The sequence below is a fragment of the Mobula hypostoma genome, chromosome 9 (assembly GCF_963921235.1).
Source record: "Mobula hypostoma chromosome 9, sMobHyp1.1, whole genome shotgun sequence".
NCBI classification, from domain to species: domain Eukaryota; kingdom Metazoa; phylum Chordata; class Chondrichthyes; order Myliobatiformes; family Myliobatidae; genus Mobula; species Mobula hypostoma.
In genome coordinates, this window is record NC_086105.1 from 129,832,134 (window position 1) to 129,853,301 (window position 21,168).

Sequence of the window (21,168 nt, forward strand, 5' to 3'; positions counted from 1 at the left end):
TCCTTGTCTTTCCTACCTATATCATTGGTGCCTATATGTACCAAGTCCTTGCTATTCAAGTTATCATTAACCAGAAATTAATCTGGACCAGCCACATATGGTGGCAAGAGCCAGATCAAAGGTGGGTATTTAAAGAAGTGACCAGGTCCACAAAGCCTTCCAACCATCTTGAAATCGTTGCAGGACTGTGATGGATGGTCTACGGTTGCCTCCATGCATGCAACTCTGCACAACATTTGGAGCTCTGAACATCATCTTCAAGAAAAACTCTGCTCAATTGGCACCCTCTCCTTCCACCACTCAGCAGTGCTCTCTGGCTGAAGCCCATCTATTTAACTAGATGGATTGAGGCAACTCAGAAGATTACCTCAACAGCAAACTTCTATCACTAACAGGCATTATGCCTAGGGTTCCCCTCGCAGTCATAAACAATCCCGACGTAGCAACGTCACTGTTTATTGCTGTCTGCTCAAAATCCCGCAACTTAATACAGTACAAGGAATTGTATGAGAGTGCCTTCACCACATGGACTGCAGTAGTTCGAGGCGGCTAAAGGAAAGATAGGTAATAAATGGCAGCCTTACTGGCAACTACACATTCGGTAAGTGAGCCAAACAACCTCCCAATTTCCACATGGAAATATTAATGATTACTTTGTATCTCAGCTGCTCATTTTATCTCTCCCGATAGTGTACATATGTTATCTATATCAAATACACTGAGATTTAAAAAAAATTATCCTTGAGCTTTCCAGACACAAAAAGCCGTGCCCTGCCTCCTTGGTCGAATTGATGGGTGGAAACTCGGTTTCTCGAACGATACTTGTCAATCATTTAATGCATCTTCTCCGGTGCCCTTTTTTTTTGTTCCAACAGGGAGGGGCAGAGCCGCTGTCATCTGAAATAATAATGAGCCGGCGCCGAGTAGCCCGGAGTTTGCAGCAGAGCGCCGCGGCTGCAGCGGAGGGAGGGAGGTTGCGATCCCATTTCCCACAATGCAGACATCCCGTGTCCTGACGTCAGATCGGCACAGATGACAGCAGCCTGAGACCGTGGGGCTGGGGATGTAGAGAGAAGGGCGCAGGCAGGGAAGGCTTTTGTTTGCAGAGAGTCACTCGGCCAGCATTGTTCTCGCCTTGTGCGCTTAGACATCTTGTAGTCGCTGCGGAGAGGGAGAGGAGGGAGAGGGGTGAAGCGGGTGAGATGGGGACGGGGCGTTGCATTAGGGTGCACTGAGACTGCATTGGTGTACATCTGACTGCTTATTTTCTCTCTTCCCCACCGGGGCGTGTATTTATTCCCCCCCCCTTCCTCCCCCGGTTATTTTCCCCCCACTATCACTCACAAAGATGATGGAGCTAGATGACGGGGTGGTTTACCAGGATGACTGCTCCGTCTCGGTCATGTCCGAGCGGGTCTCGGGCCTGGCCAACAGCATCTACCGCGAGTTCGAGCGCCTCATCCACAAATACGACGAAGAGGTGGTGAAGGAGCTTATGCCGCTGGTGGTCAACGTTCTGGAGAACCTCGACTCGGTCTTCACCGAGAACCAGGAACACGAAGTGGAGCTGGAGCTGCTTCGAGAAGACAACGAACAGCTCCTCACCCAGTACGAAAGAGAGAAGTCACTCAGGAAACAGGCGGAGGAGGTGAGTCCCTCTTCCCTAACAATTTGTCAGATGTACGCCTCCCTCCCCCCGCTATCTGTCATCTCAATCTCTGTGTGGTAATTTAATTTTTCCTGGACGGCTGCCTACGGTTTTATTGCCGACATAATTGTTTACATTTAAACTAAATAGTTATGCAATTAACATACTGTTTTCTGCCCACTATCGTTTTCATGCTCTCTGAGCGGATTTCTTTCTGCAGCATCTCCGAGTTGTGTGCAGGAGCGTTTTGCTGTCTGATTGTTATCGGTAACCGGGTTTCAGTCACAGGAGTGTTTGGTTTGCGTTACTGTCATCATGTAGAGATGTGTTCCGTAATGACTGGGTTCATCAACTGCGTATGCACATGCCATCATGAAACCTCCTGCCTACCATTCTAGTCCCATCTAAATACATATTCCCGGTTTTGTGTGGATTACAAATTTGGTAGTTGTTTTTCTGCGGGATTTTATTAGTAAAATAATCTCTGAAATTGACTTTGTATCTTCATATCCCGATTTATGCGTTACATGTTCAGGCAGCTGTTTACATTTGCTTTTAAATTTAATAGGTAGCGCATAATCTGTGTGATTTGAACTTGCAGATACAGAAGGCTGAAAACACTGGGCAGTAAGAATAATTCAGTCAGTTTTTTTTTACAGCTTTTGGCTTTGATAGTAGCATCTGATCGTTGGTGGTCGATGTGGCATTTGAGTTAATTGAGGGTGGGTTCGGCTAAGATGGAAAACACGCAGGGAGCCATGATGGTAGTCTAAACCTTTCGAATGTGGGCCTTCCCTAAGGGATCCATATTGAGTTTATTCATTCTGGGAGAAATACAAGCCTTCCATAAAAAGTAGACGTGATTGTTGAAGGATGGTGGTTGGAGAGCGGAGGAGAAGTGAGGACCCTTGAACATATTTAATCAAAAAAAAACAACTTTGAGGAATGTTGGCTGCCATGTTGCTAATAATAAAAATCCCTAATAATCTACAATGAATGTATTTTGGTCACTTAGAATATCAAAATAGAAACAGCCCAGGATTTTTTTTATTGAATATGCTGAAGCTGATTCTAGATTCCATTGTGTCATGGAGAAATGCAGTTCAGAAACAGGCCCTTTGGCCCATCTAGTCCATGCCAAAACCATTTAAACTGCCTACTCCCATTGACCTGCACCAGGACCATAGCCCTCCATACCCCTGCCAGCCACGTACCTATCCAAACTTTGCTTTAAGCATCGAAAGCGAGCTTGCATGCATCGCTTGTGGAAGGAGATGAGATTGATTTCTTAGATGACTTGATCATTAGGAAAGAAAACATCTGAAAACATACAGATGTTGGGCTTTCCAACAGATGTTTTACATGGCATAGAGTCTTGCAATCATGCCAAGGACCTTCCTGGGTAGTAACCTGTACCAAGTTAACCGATCTTGAGGCAATATTTCCTATTCTTAGCCTCGACTAGTATTCCTTGGCTAATATTGGTCCATTTCTATCACTGTTCACTCTCAAGTGCCCTCTGCTGATAGTGGGTAATGAGCATCAATCTTTGCTGAGATGCTGTCCTCATGGAAAGAAACATATTTCGATTTATTTAGCAGCTTTCATTACTTTGGGATGTCCCAAACATCTGAATAAAGAAGTCCAAGTTATTTTTGTGAAGTAGGAAACAATGTTTTTGCCACTTTGCATCCAGCATGGTTGCACGAACAGCAATAGAATCGTGCCCATACAATCTCTTTTGAGATTGTGAGGTTAAATTTATTGATATGGGGGGGGGTCTACTTTGAAATGCAGTAATGCTATTGAGTTTTTGATCTGACTGGGGCTCCTCCTGAGAGGCAAGTGAAACCATGGTTTCATGTCTTGGTATACTGGCTGATATGCTGCCATTTGACACTCTCAGTTCTGCTATACATGATCAGATTTTGTGTTTAAAAACACTATCATAGAACTTGAACCCACAATCAATTCAGAAGAATCATATCACTGAACTTCGCAGCTAAGTATCTTGTCTGCAGTTACTTTCTTGGCTTACACTTACTGCAACTTAGAAGTCGTTTGGATATATTTTTAAAAAGGCTGGAGTAAAGATTCTTAAGAAGAATGGAAACCTTCTTGGTAAGCAGCTTCTAATTGTAGGGAAATAATAAGCTTGGTGGACAGATTGGAAGCCAACTTGCTTTTCTTGGTTTACTTGTCCCTTCAATGACTTTTGCTTCCCTTCAGCTGCCAGGTTTCATAAAGCCGTGAAAGCCTTGCTGACCAACTATGAATCTAGAGTAGAAATAAGATCTTAAGCTTTGCATTCTCATTTTAATGACCGGCCTGCTGGCAGAGATCAGGCATTTTGCCTGTCTTTGAGCCTGTGTGTGTTTATAATGTGTAATCGTTTAAACCTAAGAATAAAGGGACTTTAGAATGTATAAAATGAATAATATATGTTCTGGAATGCTGCTTTTGATGCCATTGCTTTTCTGGCAAATGTTTACTTTGGATTTGAAAACATTTTGTTCCCTTGCATTGATGTCTTTCGACTTGATGAGTCCAAGAAATTCGAAGATTTAAAGCCTACACTAAAGTGCAATTAATAAATTATTCCAAAAATAATATATTTGCCCTAGTATGGCACTAAATTATTGTCGTGAGCAATTCTGCCAGATCTTGAATAATTTTTCACTAATTTTGTCTCATGACTACTGCCAAAGTTTAATTATGCATCCCCAATTTGGATCCTTTGGGATGCTGATGAGTCATCATGTATGTATTAATAATAATTTTATAGAACATGATCATCTAAACGTAATTTTGTAGAAATGCCGGAGACTATTCAGTGTTTACTGATGAAGGTTAAAAAAAGTAAAGTGAAAAATAATTTGTAGAATATTATGAATGCTGTGGATGATGCTGTTGCATGGATCTATTCCAACCTGATCACTCGAGGTGCATTATTTAAATCATTGCATTCCCATACCAGTTCACATTGGAAGTTCTGTCTAATTGCTCTATATTAGTTCATGCAGCCTGTATCGTTCTTCATGCCAAGTCATATTAAGCTTTAATACCGATTATGTGATCTACACCAGGGCATGCATCTGTTACAATTGCATTAAGTCATTCATTCATTATTATTATTATAAATTTGCAATTGACTATCCATTCTGCATTAGAGCAGCACAGATTCCCATATATTTGATATTTCAAGTTGAACTTCCATGTCCTATATTGCACCATAACTTTATGTATCTGCCAAGTAAGATGCAGCATTGATCTCTTCTATCTTCATCAAACAATCAGTGTTACAACGTGGATATTGCTGTGATATTTTCCATTACCGCTCACTCTTCCCTTTATATCCTGTACTGTAGCTTGGATTTTCCGCATATCTTGATTCGCAATCCAATGATAGTGGTGCCGCACTATTAAGTCGGCTGGTGGTGGAGTGGCATCCGCACTGGACTTTGAAGCGAGTGGTCCTGGGGTTTGAATCTGGCCGGCTCCTTGCACGCTTTCCATCCGTGCTCAGTTGAGTGTTGAGCTAGCAACTCAACCTTATCAAAAAAAAGGATAAAAAATTGTTAAAGAAACAGCAAATTGCTGCCCGACGTGCCTCAAGGTGCGGAAAGGAACAACGATAGTACTACTAAGTTTATGAATTGCATTGTTTCTGGATTTGGTGGTTTTCCTAGTGTTGTAAAATGTAAATGGTTGGCATTGCTCTTCCCATATGCTCCAGAAGGGCAGTACACATACCAGTGCCCATGAAGGGCAGGGTGAGCTGTGTCAACAACTATTGATTGGCAATACATTTGCTATTATGAAGTGTTTCGAGAGGTTGGTTATGGCTAGAATTAACTCCTGCCTGAGCAAGGACCTGGACCACTGTAATTAGCCTACTGCCATAACCGGTCAACAGTGATTGCAATCCCACTGGCACTCCACTTTGTTTTGGAGCACCTGAACAACAACAGCACATGTCAGTCTACTGTTTACCAAATGTAGCTCTGCATCCTATAGCATTATCCCCTCAATAATAATCACCAGACTTCTAAACCTGGGCCTCTCTACCTCCCTTTGCAACTGGATCCTTGATTTCCTCATCAAAAGGCCACAGGCAGTATAAATCAGTGATGATGTTTTTTCCACACTGACAATATACTCATGGATGCCTGCTTAGCGTGCAAGTCTACTCTCTCCACACTTGTGACTACGTGGCTAAGCACAGCTCAAATGCCCTTTATAAATACACAGATGACACCACTGTTGATGGTTAAATCTCAGATGGTGAACAGGAGGTGTACGGGAGTGAGATAGTTTAGCTGTTTGAATGGTGCCACAACAGCCACCTTGCACTCAAATGTCGTTAAGACCAGAGGAACTGTTTATGGACTTCAGGCAAGAGGAAGTTGGGAGAATGCTCGCCAGTCCTCATCAAGGGATCAGCGGTAGAAAGGGTGAAGCTAGCTTCGTTTCTGGGTGTCAGCATCTAGGAGCATTTACACTCGTCCCAACGCAGTGATGCATCATGCAGAAGGTACACCAGCGACTCTGCTTTATTAGGAGTTTGAGGAGATTTGGTATGTCACCAAAGGATCGTGTACATTTCTATGGATGTACAGCAGAGAGCTGTCGGATGGGGTGTGTCACAGCCTGGTGTGAAGGCTCGAATGCACGGCATCCCAAGAGGCTGCAGAAGGTTGTAGACTCAGCCTGCTCCATCACAGGCACAACCCTTCCGTCCTCTAGGGACATCTTCAGGAGGCAGTGCCTCTAGAAAACGGGATCCATCATTAAGATCGGATCTCTCACCATTCAGTACATTCCTTCTCATCATCGGAGGAAGTACATGAGCCTGAGCTCCCACACTCAATGATTCAGAAACCATTTCTTTCCCCTCTGTCATCAGATTTCCTATAGTCCATGAACACTATATTGTTACTCCTTTTCTGCCTTATTTGTTTGTTATGTAATCTTGTAATTTTATGTCAGGCACTTTATCCCTGCCACAAAACAACAAATTTCACAACAGTGATAATAAATCTGAGCCTGACATGGAATTCCAGCAAACATTTAAGTTCAGAAATAAAGGCTGTGAAGTATTTTGGTGTGTAATTTATCTACCCATAAAAATAATTTATTTGCTAAAAGTAGCGTGCAAATTAAAATGAGTCCTTGTTCTTCTTTTGAAATTAAAGGTTTATTACATAACTTCAGATAAACTAGTGGTAAGTTCAGATGAGAGAAACTTAAAAGAAGTAATGCTACCTTCAGGCTATTTATACTAAGGTATGATGTGGGACTGGCAATCCCAGTGCCCCGCATAAAAGAAACTCCAGATTATTGAATAATGGGTTGAACTAGAATCCTTCCATCATTGGTATTACAGTTTTTTAGGAGTTGTATCCCCATAATAGAACATAGAACATAGAATAGTACAGCACAGTACAGGCCCTTCAGCCCACAATGTTGTGCCAACCCTCAAACCCTGCCTCCCATATAAGCCCCCACCTTAAAATTCCTCCATATTCCTGTCTAGTAGTCTCTTAAACTTCACTAGTGTATCTGCCTCCACCACTGACTCAGGCAGTGCATTCCACACACCAACCACTCTCTGAGTAAAAAAAACCTTCCTCTAATATCCCTCTTGAACTTCCCACCCCTTACCTTAAAGCCATGTCCTCTTGTATTGAGCAGTGGTACCCTGGGGAAGAGGTGCTGGCTATCCACTCTATCTATTCCTCTTATTATCTTGTACACCTCTATCATGTCTCCTCTCATCCTCCTTCTCTCCAAAGAGTAAAGCCCTAGCTCCCTTAATCTCTGATCATAATGCATACTCTCCAAACCAGGCAGCATCCTGGTAAATCTCCTCTGTACCCTTTCCAATGCTTCCACATCCTTCCTATAGTGAGGCGACCAGAACTGGACACAGTACTCCAAGTGTGACCTAACTAGAGTTTTATAGAACTGCATCATTACATCGCGACTCTTAAACTCTATCCCTCGACTTATGAAAGCTAACACCCCATAAGCTTAACTACCCTATCCACCTGTGAGGCAACTTTCAGGGATCTGTGGACATGTACCCCGAGATCCCTCTGCTCCTCCACACTACCAAGTATCCTGCCATTTACTTTGTACTCTGCCTTGGAGTTTGTCCTTCTAAAGTGTACCACCTCACACTTCTCTGGAGTGAACTCCATCTGCCACTTCTCAGCCCACTTCTGCATCCTATCAATGTCTCTCTGCAATCTTTGACAATCCTCTACACTACCTACAACACCACCAACCTTTGTGACGTCTGCAAACTTGCCAACCCACCCTTCTACCCCCACATCCAGGTCATTAATAAAAATCACAAAAAGTAGAGGTCCCAGAACAGATCCTTGTGGGACACCACTAGTCACAATCCTCCAATCTGAATGTACTCCCTCCACCACGACCCTCTGCTTTCTGCAGGCAAGCCAATTCTGAATCCACCTGGCCAAACTTCCCTGGATCCCATGCCTTCTGACTTTCTGAATAAGCCTAAATAAGCCTACGGTGTGGAACCTTGTCAAATGCCTTACTAAAATCCATATAGATCACATCCACTGCACTACCCTCATCTATATGCCTGGTCACCTCCTCAAAGAACTCTATCAGGCTTGTTAGACACGATCTGCCCTTCACAAAGCCACGCTGACTGTCCCTGATCAGACCATGATTCTCTAAATGCCCAGAGATCCTATCTCTAAGAGTCTTTTCCAACAGCTTTCCCACCACAGACATAAGGCTCACTGGTCTATAATTACCCAGACTATCCCTACTACCTTTTTTGAACAAAGGGACAACATTCGCCTCCCTCCAATCCTCCGGTACCATTCTCGTGGACAATGAGGACATAAAGATCCTAGCCAGAGGCTCAGCAATCTCTTTCCTCGCCTCGTGGAGCAGCCTGGGGAATATTCCATCAGGCCCCAGGGACTTATACGTCCTAATGTATTTTAACAACTCCAACACCTCCTCTCCCTTAATATCAACATGCTCCAGAACATCAACCTCACTCATATTGTCCTCACCATCATCAAGTTCCCTCTCATTGGTGAATACCGAAGAGAAGTATTCATTGAGGACCTCGCTCACTTCCACAGCCTCCAGGCACATCTTCCATCAACTAATCCACATGGAACTAGGACTGATTAAACCCAGTACCATCTGGTATGCATGTCTGACTTTGACTTTACTCACTGATGTTTTGAAGGGCTGTTATAAGTATTTTTGCTCTGAAATCAAATTTTGTATAAAAAGTTTCTTTCTTCAACATTTTTGTTGTTAGAGTTGTATCCTGTGACAGCTAAAATAATAATTTGAGAATTTTTAAATAATTGGAATAATTTACTTGAATTAAAGGATGCAATAAATTGTTTGGAGGAATATTTAATTTTGTACATCATTATTATTGTGGTACTAATAGTGGGCACCTCACAAAAAGAATGCTCCCTGATTCATCTGAGTCCTCTCTTCATTGGTTTTTATTCCTGTTTATTTTGTGAGAAATCATTGATTTTTTTTTAAATGGAAAGGAAAAAAGATTAATCATACTCCCTTCAGCACCACACTCAAAATTGCACCTTTATTCTTTGACTGGGCTGTTGAGAGAAGCACGATTATTGATACTTGTAAACTCGAGAGATTCTGCAGATGCTGGAAATCCAGAGCAATGCACACAAAATGCTGGAGGAACTCAGTAGGTCAGGCAGCATCTATAGAGAGGAACAAACAATTGACGTTGTGGTCTGAGACCCTTCATCAGGACTGACTGACTAACTGGAAATGTTGACTGGTTATTCCTTTCCATAGATGGTGCCTGACCTGCTGAGTCGCTTCAGCATTTTGTATGTGTTGCCATTGATTTGTATGGAGTTTTGCTTGTGAAAGCATTAACGAGATAGATGCAGAAACTTGGAAGGTCAGAGTGTGACTTATTGTCAGAGTTCTGTATGTTACGGCTGATTTTCTTATTTGCTATGTGCTTTATTTTAATCTTGGTTAGCCTTGGATGGTGTGCTATGTGCTTTATTTTAATCTTGGTTAGGTTTGGATGGTGGAGGACAGTCAGATTCTGTGTAATGGTAAAGTTAGGTACCAGTTGCAAAGCTGATAGTACAGGAGTAACTCGTGACTGCACTGCAGGGAAGATACCAGCTTTATTTGGTCCCATGATTTCTGCATGGAAAGAGTCATCCTCACCCTACGTATTCTCAGGAGGAAGCCCAATTTCATGAGTGCCTTGTAACAGCACAATTTAAAATGAGCCTGCTTTACCTAATGCTTTTGAAGCAAAAACAAATGGAGATGCTGGAAATCTGAAACGAGGGGAAAAAAAACTCCTAAAATCCTTGACTGGCCAGGCAGTGTCTGTGGAAAGAAAAAAATGCAGAATCATTGTTCCAAGTCTGCTTAAAGCTAGTCTAAACTTCTTTGGGTAGTGGAGTGGGGTTACATTATGTCCACAGATGGTGCCAAGAACATTGAAGACAGGCTCAGCATCTGTGAGAAAATGTACTTTCAGACACTGCAGTGGAGATCTTTCTGGAAGGCATGGAAATGGAGAGAGAAGTAGTAATCCAGAGGGTGTCAGGAGGCTCTCTGACGTACTGTGAAACAACAGTAAGATTTGGAGATGGCAGTCAATGCCAGTGAGGAATATTTACTGGCAGAATTGTGATGTGAGCTGATACCACAATGTTCAGCTTCATCCATGAGCCTTTGAAAGTGGAGCAACAGTAAAAGCTAAGCAACATTGAGGCATGAGGCAAGTGGGAAGTTGCTAAACTGCAGTTGCCACCTCCCATGGAAGAGGTTAACCCCTGACCACCCTTCAAATTTACGGACATTACCATTGCTGAATCTCCACCATCAATGCCCTTCGAGATGATTATTCAGCTTTGAACCCAATTGCACCAGCATCATTAGTACTGCAGCTGTGAAAGCAGGTCAGATGTTGGTTTCCTGTGGTGAATGACTCACGTTCAGGCTCCCCAAAGACCTTCTTGTCATCTACAAGGTGCAAGATAGGAGCCCTATAATAAAAAGTATGCAGATTTTATGCTGTCAGAAATAGACTTTTTTAAATAATCTGGACAATTAATAGTCATTAATGTGCGGCACCACCTTGCACAGGGGGAGGGATTGTCTACAGCTGCTTGAATTAAATAGAATGGATAGCATGGGCCTGCGGCTGACCTCAGCCCACACATTCACTTCCATTAGAAATGAGTGAGCAAATGCTGCAACTGACAGTTGATGCCCTTTGCACACGTGTAATGCTTGATCAAAGGTGAAGTTCTGGTCTGTTGTTTCATATTAGAACTTAAATATCCAGTTTAACAGTTGTCTGCGTAATGTCAAGGGGAATGACACTCGGTCATGGTGTAATGAGGAAGATATCAATTGCAGACTCGGAGACGAGTTTTAACTGAACTTCTCTGTTGGGAAATTTACAGGATCAGGTGCAATGCTGATTAGTCGCCACATCTGAACCAGTACTCTTTGAATTAGCGGGAAGAAACAATGGCCAGGGTGTAACGCTGATATCCACCTGATTCAATGTGTGTTTTACATGCACTCTCTAAAAAGTCTTTGGAAGAGAATCATTTGGAATACTTTTTTATTTCAGACTCTGGAAAAGTGGCCATTATTTTGTGTAAAGTAAGTCTAAAATCTCTAGTATTTTGGCGTTTTTTCCTTAAGGTCAGTATGTGGAACATTTTATCAAGCAACGTGCTGAGTACAATAAAACTTCCTGGGCTAGAAAACGTGAAACCCACGGAAAAGTGTACTGAAATGGTAGTGTGATTAGAGTTTCCCGGCGATAGGGAGACTGGGGTTCAGTTCCCACTGCTGTCTGTGAGGAGTTTCTACGTTCTCCCTGTGACCATGTGCGTTTCCTCCCACTTTCCAATAAAGCTAATTGTTTAGGATTAGTAAGTTGTGGGCCAACTATGTTGACGCTGGAAGCGTGGTGACTCTTGCAGGCACCAACGATGATGCATTTCACTGTATGCTTCAATATACGTTTGACAAATAAATCTAATCTTTTGAAAAATGTCACTGTGTTTAGTATCTTCCAGAGCTGAAGTGGGGCTGTTTCTTAATCACAAGATGTGCATGAGTCCTGGTGCTTCAGTATGGATGTACAAATACCGTTGTAAAATTTCAGGATTTATGCGGGAAGCCCCAGCTCAACTGCGTGCTGTGCCCTAGCTGAAGCACTTAACAACAACTCTCAGTGGTAGCTTTTGCTCTCCAGCAGGCTTTAATCTGCTCATTAAAATTTAGCCCACTGACCCACTCTCTTCCTTTACTAATATTCATGTCTTAGTATTTCATCAGACTCTCATTGCAAGCTGAACAGCATCATTGCTTTGCTTCCAAGAGCTTCTGCGCATGGGTCTGACACGTGTACCAAAGCCAACGATTAAGATTTTATTTGTGTGCATTAGGTTTCATTATCTTTTATTTTTTTCACTCCTTTCAATCACATGTTGGAAATACTTCATGATTGAATATTTAGGCTGCTGTGATTGAAGGCCTAAAGTGCTGATTGGAATTATTAAGCAGTTATGGCCTGTTTGAACCTATGAGATTTAATGAAAATATTCAGGCAAATGAGCAGATTTTCATTTAAATAATGACCTTCATAGCCTTGAATCATTCTTGAGCGTTTTGTAGCCAATACAGCATGTATGTTGTAATATAAGAAATGTAGTAACCGATTATTATATTGTCAGGCATGCAAATAGCAATTTGAGGGTATATTTAAATGATGTGGATGGAGGAATAAATATTGAGCAGATAGTCAAGGATAACTTGCTTGTTCTCCCCTTTGAATGCATCCATTTGATGGAAGTCTTGGTTTTATAGTTTTTCTGAAAAATGATACCCGATGCAGGGCAGTAGTCCTTCCAGAGTGCACTAACAATCTTGTTGACTTTGTATTTCATCTCTGGTGCCAAGGTAGATTATAGATCTGATGTTGTATAGTTTGGTATAAATATTTAATAACTCCTAATGCTTGAGCTATATCAATTGGATTTGACTGATGGATCTTATTGAGAAAGATGGTTGAATGCAATTGGAAAACCATTTGGAAGGAAGAACAATTGCTGAATTGAAGGGTATAAGTACATGAAAAAGTCAAGAAACACTTTGGGTTGTGGTGCAGGTTTCCACTTTAATCTGGAGGCCTCCATTTATGCATATTTGATTAAAATCGAGAGCCTCTGACACTGAAAGGTGTTGCAACCTTTCCACTATGACCTTTGCCTCTGTTGGCATTTGATTATCTTCAGCAGGGCTGCATGTAGTATCAAGTAATAAGGGTCTAAATTTGAGGCTAGGTTTAGGGTGAGAGGGGAAAGATTTAAATGGGACCTGAAGGGCCACTTTACACAGTGAAGATTGCTAGTGTGTGGAATAAGCTGCCAGAGGCTATGGTTAAGTATAATTTAAGAATCAGTTAGACAGGTACACAGAGGTGCAGGAAATTGGGACTAGCTGGATGGGCACTGTGTTTAGCAAGGATTGGTTAGGCCGGAGGACCTGTATTTGTGTGTACTGCTCTGATGTTAGGTCAGTGTAGATCCATTGGGCCTGTATCTCTACGATATTGCTCTATGACTCTAACTTGATTAATTCGGATCATTTGTTGGTTCTGTGCAATTTCCTGCCTGTCAAACGTAACTGGACAGAAATTTGTGCTGTTGCATCTTTTGATCTGCTGTCGTAATATACCTCCTGCTAAGCTTCTTTGGTAACATGTAATGGAAGTGCAGCCCCGATCTACCTCCTGAAGCATGAGATATTAGTCTCCCAAATGTAGGTTTTCACACTGTGTGTCTCATCAATACGAAGTAGATGTTGATGAAATCAAAAGACTGAGTTAGATTAGATTATGAGGACACAGTCCTCTTTTATTGTCATTTAGTAATGCATGCATTAAGAAATGATACAATATTCCTCCGGTGTGATATCACAGAAACACAGGACAGACCAAGACTGAAAAACTAACAAAAAACACATAATTATAACATATAGTTACAACAGTGCAACAATACCATAACTTGATGTAGAACAGGCCATGGGCACAGTAAAAAAGTTCAAAGTCTCTTGAAAGTCCCACATCTCACGCAGACGGGAGAAGGAAGAAAACTCTCTCTGCCGTGCCCGACCACAGTCCGACTCTGAGTCGTCCGAAAACTTTGAGTTCTGATAAGCCCTCCGACACAGAGTACCGAGCACCATCTCTGCCGAACGCTTCGACCCCAGCCTCGGTCGCCAGCAGCAGGCAAAGCCGGGGATTTTGGGGCCTTCCCTCCAGAGATTCTCATTGGCACAGTAGTAGCGGCAGCGAACTGGGCATTTCAGAAATTTCTCCGGATGTTCCTCTGTGCTTCTCACGTCTGTCTCCATCACGTTTTAAAAATTCTAAAGAACTCTTATAAGCTAATGAATTCTTATAAACTAATATTTGAAAATGGTGAAACTTATTGGAAATGTATCGTGAGCATGATGCCTGTTCATATAGAATTTCCAATCTATATTTAAATTCTTAGTCATGGTTCCAAACCCAAATGCCCATTCCTTGTGCTGAATTGGTTTTGGGGGGGTTAAGGCACTCTATAGGAGTTGGCATAATGGGTTGTTGTGTCATTAATGGTAAGAAAAGGGTACAGTGATCATGTGCTTGCTCCTACCCTCATCCCCCTTCCCACCATAAAGGAAGTGCTCATATTTTGGCATTGAAAATAAAGGTTCCATGGCTGGGATCACAGATGGACTCCACTGTGATGATATTGATAAACATAGCTTACTCACACAGGAGCAAGACTTCAGGCTCCAGTTCAAATTTCCCCCTGCGTTTGACACCCTCCCATTCACTATACAGTGCTGCACTCTCTCTACCTAAAAGTACTCAGTGACTGAGCCTCCACAGACCTCTTTGGTAGAGAATCTAAAGTTTCACTATGCCCTGTGTGACATGATTTATTTTCATCTCTGTTCTGAACAGTTGGCCCCTTAGCATTCTATCACATCTTCTGTTTGTAAACGTCTTGGGGAAGGGAAGAATCTACTTTGCCATGCCCCTTGAGAATTTTGTAAATTTTGATGAGATCGCCTCTTATTCTCTAAACCTTGATGAGTTTAGGGCCAGTTTGCTTATTCTCTCAATACTATCAGTCAATCTGGTGAACCCTTCAGTACCACAATTAGAGTACTATGCAAAAAGTCCGGGGCACATATGCTAGGGTGCCTAAGACTTTTGTACAGTACTTGTAATTATTTTATTTATTTCACTGTATTGCTGCTGCAAAAATACAATATCATGACATATGTGAGTGACGAGGAACCGGATTCTGATATGGGTCTCCATTGTGGACTGAGAGTGGGAAGGGGTAGGAAGAGGGGAAAGGAGAGGGGAAGGAGTCTGTAAGGAGAGGCATTCTGTAATGATCAGTAAACCAGTTGCTTGGAAACAAATGACCTTGCCTGGTATCTGGGGCTGCACCTGTGCAACCTGCCACCACTGGCGCTTCTTTTCTGCCACCTGTCCCACACCACGACCTGGCACCTCACCCTTGCTATTCCTGACATCTTTGCTCCCAATGGATTTACAAGCTTGTTCTCTGCCCTACGCTGACAAATACAGGACTGTGCAAAAGTCTTGTGCGTGCTAGCTGTATATATGTGCCTAAAACTTTTGCACTGTACTGGTATATCCTTTGATAGAGAACAAAGCCTGTACACAGTATTCTAGGCTTGATCTCACCAGTGCTCTATTTAATTTGCACACGGCATTCCTACACTTGTACTCAAATCTTCCAGTCCTCCTGCGCTGAAAGCATTTTTGTGTTCCTAATTGCATACTAATTTTCAGTTATTTCCAGAGGGGCATGGGCATCCCTGAACATCAACACCTTTCATTCAGTTTCCGTTTATTTTTAAGTAGTTCATCTTCCTAGTTTTTCTTCCAAAATAGATGAACTCCCCCTTTCTCAATTTCTTTGTCTCTGGAGACTGTCCAGCTACTGATATCTTTTATAAACCCACTGATTCTCACCACTACCTCTTTCCACCCTGTCACTTGTAAAACTGCCATTCCCTTCTCTCGGTTCCTCTGCCTCTGCCATATCTGCTCTCAGGATGAGGCTTTTCATTCCAAAACTAACGAGATATCTTCCTTCTTCAAAGAACAGGGCTTTCCTTCCTCTACCATCAACGCTATCCTCGCCTGCATCTTTTCCATTTCGCGCGCATCTGCCCTCATCCCATCCTCCCGCCGCCACACCAGGGATAGGGTTCCCCTCGTCCTCACCCACCACCCCACCAGCTTCTGCATCCAGCATTAATTCTCTGTAACTTCCGCCATCTCCAACGGGATCCCACCAAGCACATCTTTCCCTCTTCTCTTCCCACTTTCCACAGAGATCGCTCCCTTTGCGACTCCCTCATCCACTCGACCCTCCCCACCCATCTCCCTCCTGGCACTTATCTTTGCAAGTGGAACAAGTGCTACACCTGCCCCTACACCTCCTCCCTTGCTACCATTCAGGGCCCCAAACACTCCTGCCAGGTGAAGTGTTACTTCACCTGTGAGTCTGTTGGGGTCATGTACTGTGTCCAGTGCTCGCAGTGTGGCCTCCTGATTATCAGTGAGACCACTTAATTTGGCAGACCACTCCGCTGAGCACTTATGCTCCGTCTGCCAGAAAAAGTGAGCTCTCCCAGTAGCCACCCATTGTAATTCCACTTCCCATTGTCATTCTGACACGTCGCTGCTGTGATGAGGCCACTCTCAGGTTGGAGGAGCATTACCTTATATTCTGTTTGGCTGGCCTCCAACCCGATCACATGAACATTGAATTCTCAAACTTCTGGTAATTGCCCCACCCCCTTCACCATTTCCCCATTCCTGTTTCTCCCTCTCTCCTAATTCCTTTTCTGCCCATCACCTCTCTCTGGTGAAAGTCTTGATTAGATTCAAAGATTGAACATCGAATCTTCTCTAAATTTAAACATGACATCACATCACGTAACCGTTGGGCGTGAATAGGAGGGGCCACATTTTTCCATTTCAGCAAAAGCGTCCTTCTGGCCATTAGAGACATAAAAGCCAAAATGTGCAAATCAGATGGCTCCAAAATAATATCCTTTCCTCCGACAATACCAAATAAAGCAGTCAAAGGATTAGGCTTGAACTTTACTTTGAAAAGTCTACCCTCTTCTATCAGATTCCCCCTCCAGCTCGTTATCTCTTCCCAACTCTTCACTTCACCCCTCCCCCTCCCAGTTTCTCTATCACCTTGTACTACTTCTTCCCCTCCCCCCACCTTCTTACTCTGACTTCTCATCTTTTTTTCCCAGTCCTGATGAAGGGTCTCAGCCTGAAAAAAGACTGTTTATTCATTTCCATGGATGCTGCCTGGCCTGCTGAGATCCTCCAGCATTTTGTGTGTTTTACCTTGGATTTCCAGCATTTGCAGATTGCCTTGTGTTTGGAGCTCTCTGCTTTCCCACAGTCTATGCCATTTGCTGTTCCCTCACCCACAGAACACTAATATCTGCAACACCTGATTTGTCACAGTCTTGCAGCATAAAAATTATTTTTTTATTGTCTATTAACCAATCCTCTGTCCACACTAAAATATTACCCCTAAAGTATGTATTTGTAATCAATAATGTTGTGTGGCATTTCATTGAAGGCCTTTTGAAAGTCCAAATGCAGGTGATCACTGTTTCATTGAATCTTCTTTGCTCGTCACAATCTTAACTCTCACAGATTGGCAAAATGTGATTTTCCCTTTCATCAATCCACATTGACCCTGACTAATCCTCTTTCTCCCCATAGTGTCCCGTTCTTTATCAACAGATTTCAGAAGAATGCATCTTCATTAATAGATTCCAGTAGAAAATACCATTGCATATATTTCAGAGATTATTTGTCTTTCCTTTCCTTGACTAAATTGTCTTCTAGACTATCAAAACCTTGCAACATGCATATAATTTCTCGTATCTGGTATGTTAATTGAAGGTCAGTTTAAAAGAAAGCAGATAATTTGGATGCAACTTCTTGTATTTTAGTAGTTTCCAACTGGTTTCTACTGTGTTTTCCTTAAAAATGTTTAAGGAATGAAATGGAAATTCAAATTAATCAGACTGTTACCTGAGGTGAGAACTTATTACAATTTTCCTAAAAAAAAATTTGCTAACATTGAGTTGTGTATTTCCTCTGGTATTTTTCAGACCATGTTTGAGCATATGTTGCCTAGAATTCTCAATGGGAATAACTGCTGTTAGTACTCAATTTTGCAACTGGATTAAAAAAAAACAGCCTGTTAGTGATGTCTGTAGCACATACATGGACAATTAAACGAAGTCCTGAAGTTACTGTCAGTAATTTCCCTGTTTCCGCAGGATGCATTATTATATCCTTCAGGCCAGTTAGGTAGAAGCTGTGAACTGGGGAGGCTATTGTGAGTGACGATAGACAATAGGTGCAGGAGTAGGCCATTCAGCCCTTCGAGCCAGCATGACCATTCACTGTGATCATGGCTGATCATCCACAATCAGCACCTTTTCCTGCCTTCTCCCCATATCCCTTCACTCCGCTATCTTTAAGAGCACTGGCAAAACTGTAAAAGTGAAGGCCTCAAAAGGTTAGATTGTTAAGCTTTTAATTACATTCTGAGTCACAACTACTGGTTAAAAAAGTTTATACTGGTAAATCTCATGCTCAGATGATCACTTTGGCTCCGTAGCTGTTGCTTGCCCCACTGATTCCTTGAGCAGTTTGGTTTTCTTTGCTCCAGATTCTGGCATCTGCTGCCTCTAGTGTTTTCTCAGATAATTAGTTTGAAATTCTGTTGAAGCATCCATCCTCTGTGTTTGTGAGACGTGTTCCAGTCACAATTGCAGAATCAGAATCAGAATCAGGTTTATTGTCACCAGCATGTGTCGTGAAATTTGTTAACTTAGCAGCAGTAGTTCAATGCAATACATAATATAGAAGAATAAAGCAATCAATTACTGTATATGTATATTGAATAGATTAAAAATAGTGCAAAAACAGCAATAAGATATATTCACAAACACGGGGAAATCTGCAGATGCTGTAAAATAATATTTTTTTTTAAAAAGTGAGGTGTGTTCATGGGTTCAATGTTCATTTAGGAATCAGATGGCAGAGGGGAAAAATGCTGTTCCTGAATCAGTGAGTGTGTGCCTTCAGGCTTCTGTACCTCCTACCTGATGGTAACAATGAGAAAAAGGAGTGCCCTGGGGGTGGGGGGTGGGGGTCCCTCATAATGGACGCTGCCTTTCTGAGACACTGCTCCTTGAAGATGTCCTGGGTACTTTGTAGGCTAGTACCCAAGATAAGCCAAATAAATTTCGGCCCCCTCATACCAGACAGTGACGCTGCCTGTCAGAATGCTCTCCACGGTATATCTATCAAAGTTTTTAAGTGTTTTTGTTGATATGCCGAATCTTTTCAAACTCCTAATGAATTATAGTCACAGTCTTGCCTTCTTTATAGCTGCATCAATATGTCCTCAGAGATCTTGACACCCAGGAACTTGAAACTGCTCACTCTCTCCTGTTCTGATCCCCCTATGAGGATTGGTGTATATTCCTTTGCCTTACCTTTCCTGAAGTCCACAATCAGCTCTTTCGTCTTACTGACATTGAGTGCGAGGTTGTTGCTGTGACACCACTCAACTAGCTGGTATATCTCACTCCTGTACGCCCTCTTATCTCCATTTAAGATTCTAACTACAATGGTTGTATCGTCAGCAAATTTATAGGTGGCATTTGAGCTATGCCTAGGCACGCAGTCATGGTTGTATAGAGAGTAGAGCAGTGGGCTAAGCACACACCCCTGAGGTGCACCAGTGTTGATCATCAGCAAGGAGGAGATATTATTACCAACCTACAGAGACTGTGGTCTTCCGGTTAGGAAGTGGAGGATCCAATTGCAGAGGAAGGTACAGAGGCCCAGCTTCTGTAAGTTATCCACTGAGTTAAGAATATGACACCATTTAAGGATACATGTGATGAGTATGTAAAGCAAAAAGGTACATTTCCACTACTTGGCTTTAAAGTTAAATTTATATTATTAAATATAGGGTTTGTTCAGTGACATTTAGTTCCTTATCGCAATTCTATGAATATATCTATCTTTATTATGCATGCTGTCCTCTTTTTACGCAGCCCCATTCTATTTTGTGAGTTTATAGATGGCTGATGAGATCAGTATGGTTCTCACAGACTCTTCCACAGGTGGGTCAGGAGGTGCTGGACAGGACAGGAGAGGGGATAGTTTGGTATGTACACCAGACTTCTTTTTGCTCCTGGTGAATGGACTTGAGGTTCTTAACATTGTCTTGGAGGCCTCTTCTCCACTTTGGCCATGAAGCAGAGATTGCCATGAGTCATTGGGGATGTTACACCTCTTTACGGTGACTTTGAGAGCACCTTTGAGTCATTTCCTTTATCTGCCAAGGACTCTGTTGCCATGCTGATGCTTGGAGAAGGGTGCCTGCTGTGGGAGCTTGGTGTTGGGCGTACAGATGATGTAATGTATCCATTGGACCAGACAGAACATACTTGGTCTCAGTGCTATAGATGTTGCCCCAGCAGATGCCATTGCCAGTGGTTCACTTACTCAGCCAGTGGATTTTGTGGAAGTATCATTGTTTTGCTACCTTTTCCATTCTTCGTGGCGCCTGCTGTAGGGAAGCACCACAAAATATGGAAAATGCTAAAAATTATTTTTCATGCTGTGCTTTTTAATTTATTTTTTTAGGCAATCTCATTCCATTTTGTGGGTTCTGAGGTGGCTGATGAGATCAGTGTGCTTCATACAGACCCTTCCACGGCTGGGTCAGGACAGGCGATTTGTCATACAAATTGGGAGCAGGACTGGGCTTTTTCGCCCGCTCAAGCCTTCTCCTCCATTTAATACATTCATAGCTGAAGTCAGCTCCACATTCCCATCATCTATTTATGTTACTCTGCCTTAAAAATATTCAAAGACCCCACTCCCACCACTCTATGAAGAAGAGAGTTCCAAAGACGTTTGACCACCTGTGAGAATTTCACTTAATTTCTATCTCAACTGGTGACATCTCATCTCCTTCAAGAGGAAATAGCTCCATACCCAGCTTAGCCTGTCTATCTTTTCCACGAAGCATGACCCTTGAATTGGGTTGGAGGTCTTTGCCTTCAATCCCTGATTTTCTCAGATGACCAAAGGCTGTGTCTGCACAATGAAAGCAATCGTGAACTTAATTGTTAATGTCTGCCTGCATTAAGGGTTGGCTCCAATGAGATGCAGAGTGGTTCATGTTTTCCAGGGTCTTGTCATAGACCTTTATTGACAAAGAGTGGTAATGTACAGTCGGGGTAGATTGGATGAGGACCTTTGTTATGTAGATGTGAAAGTTTTAATTTATGGGTCAGTGAATGAGTTAATGATA

The 21,168-nt window shown here is 42.4% G+C and overlaps 1 protein-coding gene across 12 annotated transcripts in view; it reads left to right on the forward strand.

The window, feature by feature from the left end:
• The first annotated feature begins 217 nt into the window (after positions 1-217).
• The window catches only part of mapk8ip3 (mitogen-activated protein kinase 8 interacting protein 3), a 197,406-nt gene continuing 176,455 nt past the window's right edge, over positions 218-21,168 (forward strand). For 3 of the 12 annotated variants that reach the window (XM_063059142.1, XM_063059144.1, XM_063059146.1), the window contains exon 1: positions 221-1,648. In XM_063059142.1, coding sequence (XP_062915212.1) covers positions 1,349-1,648 — 300 coding nt within the window. In that variant the 5' untranslated portion in view covers positions 221-1,348. Of the gene's footprint in view, positions 1,649-21,168 lie in introns of all 12 variants that reach the window. The other 9 variants (XM_063059136.1, XM_063059140.1, XM_063059145.1 and 6 more) reach the window with 5 other exon arrangements.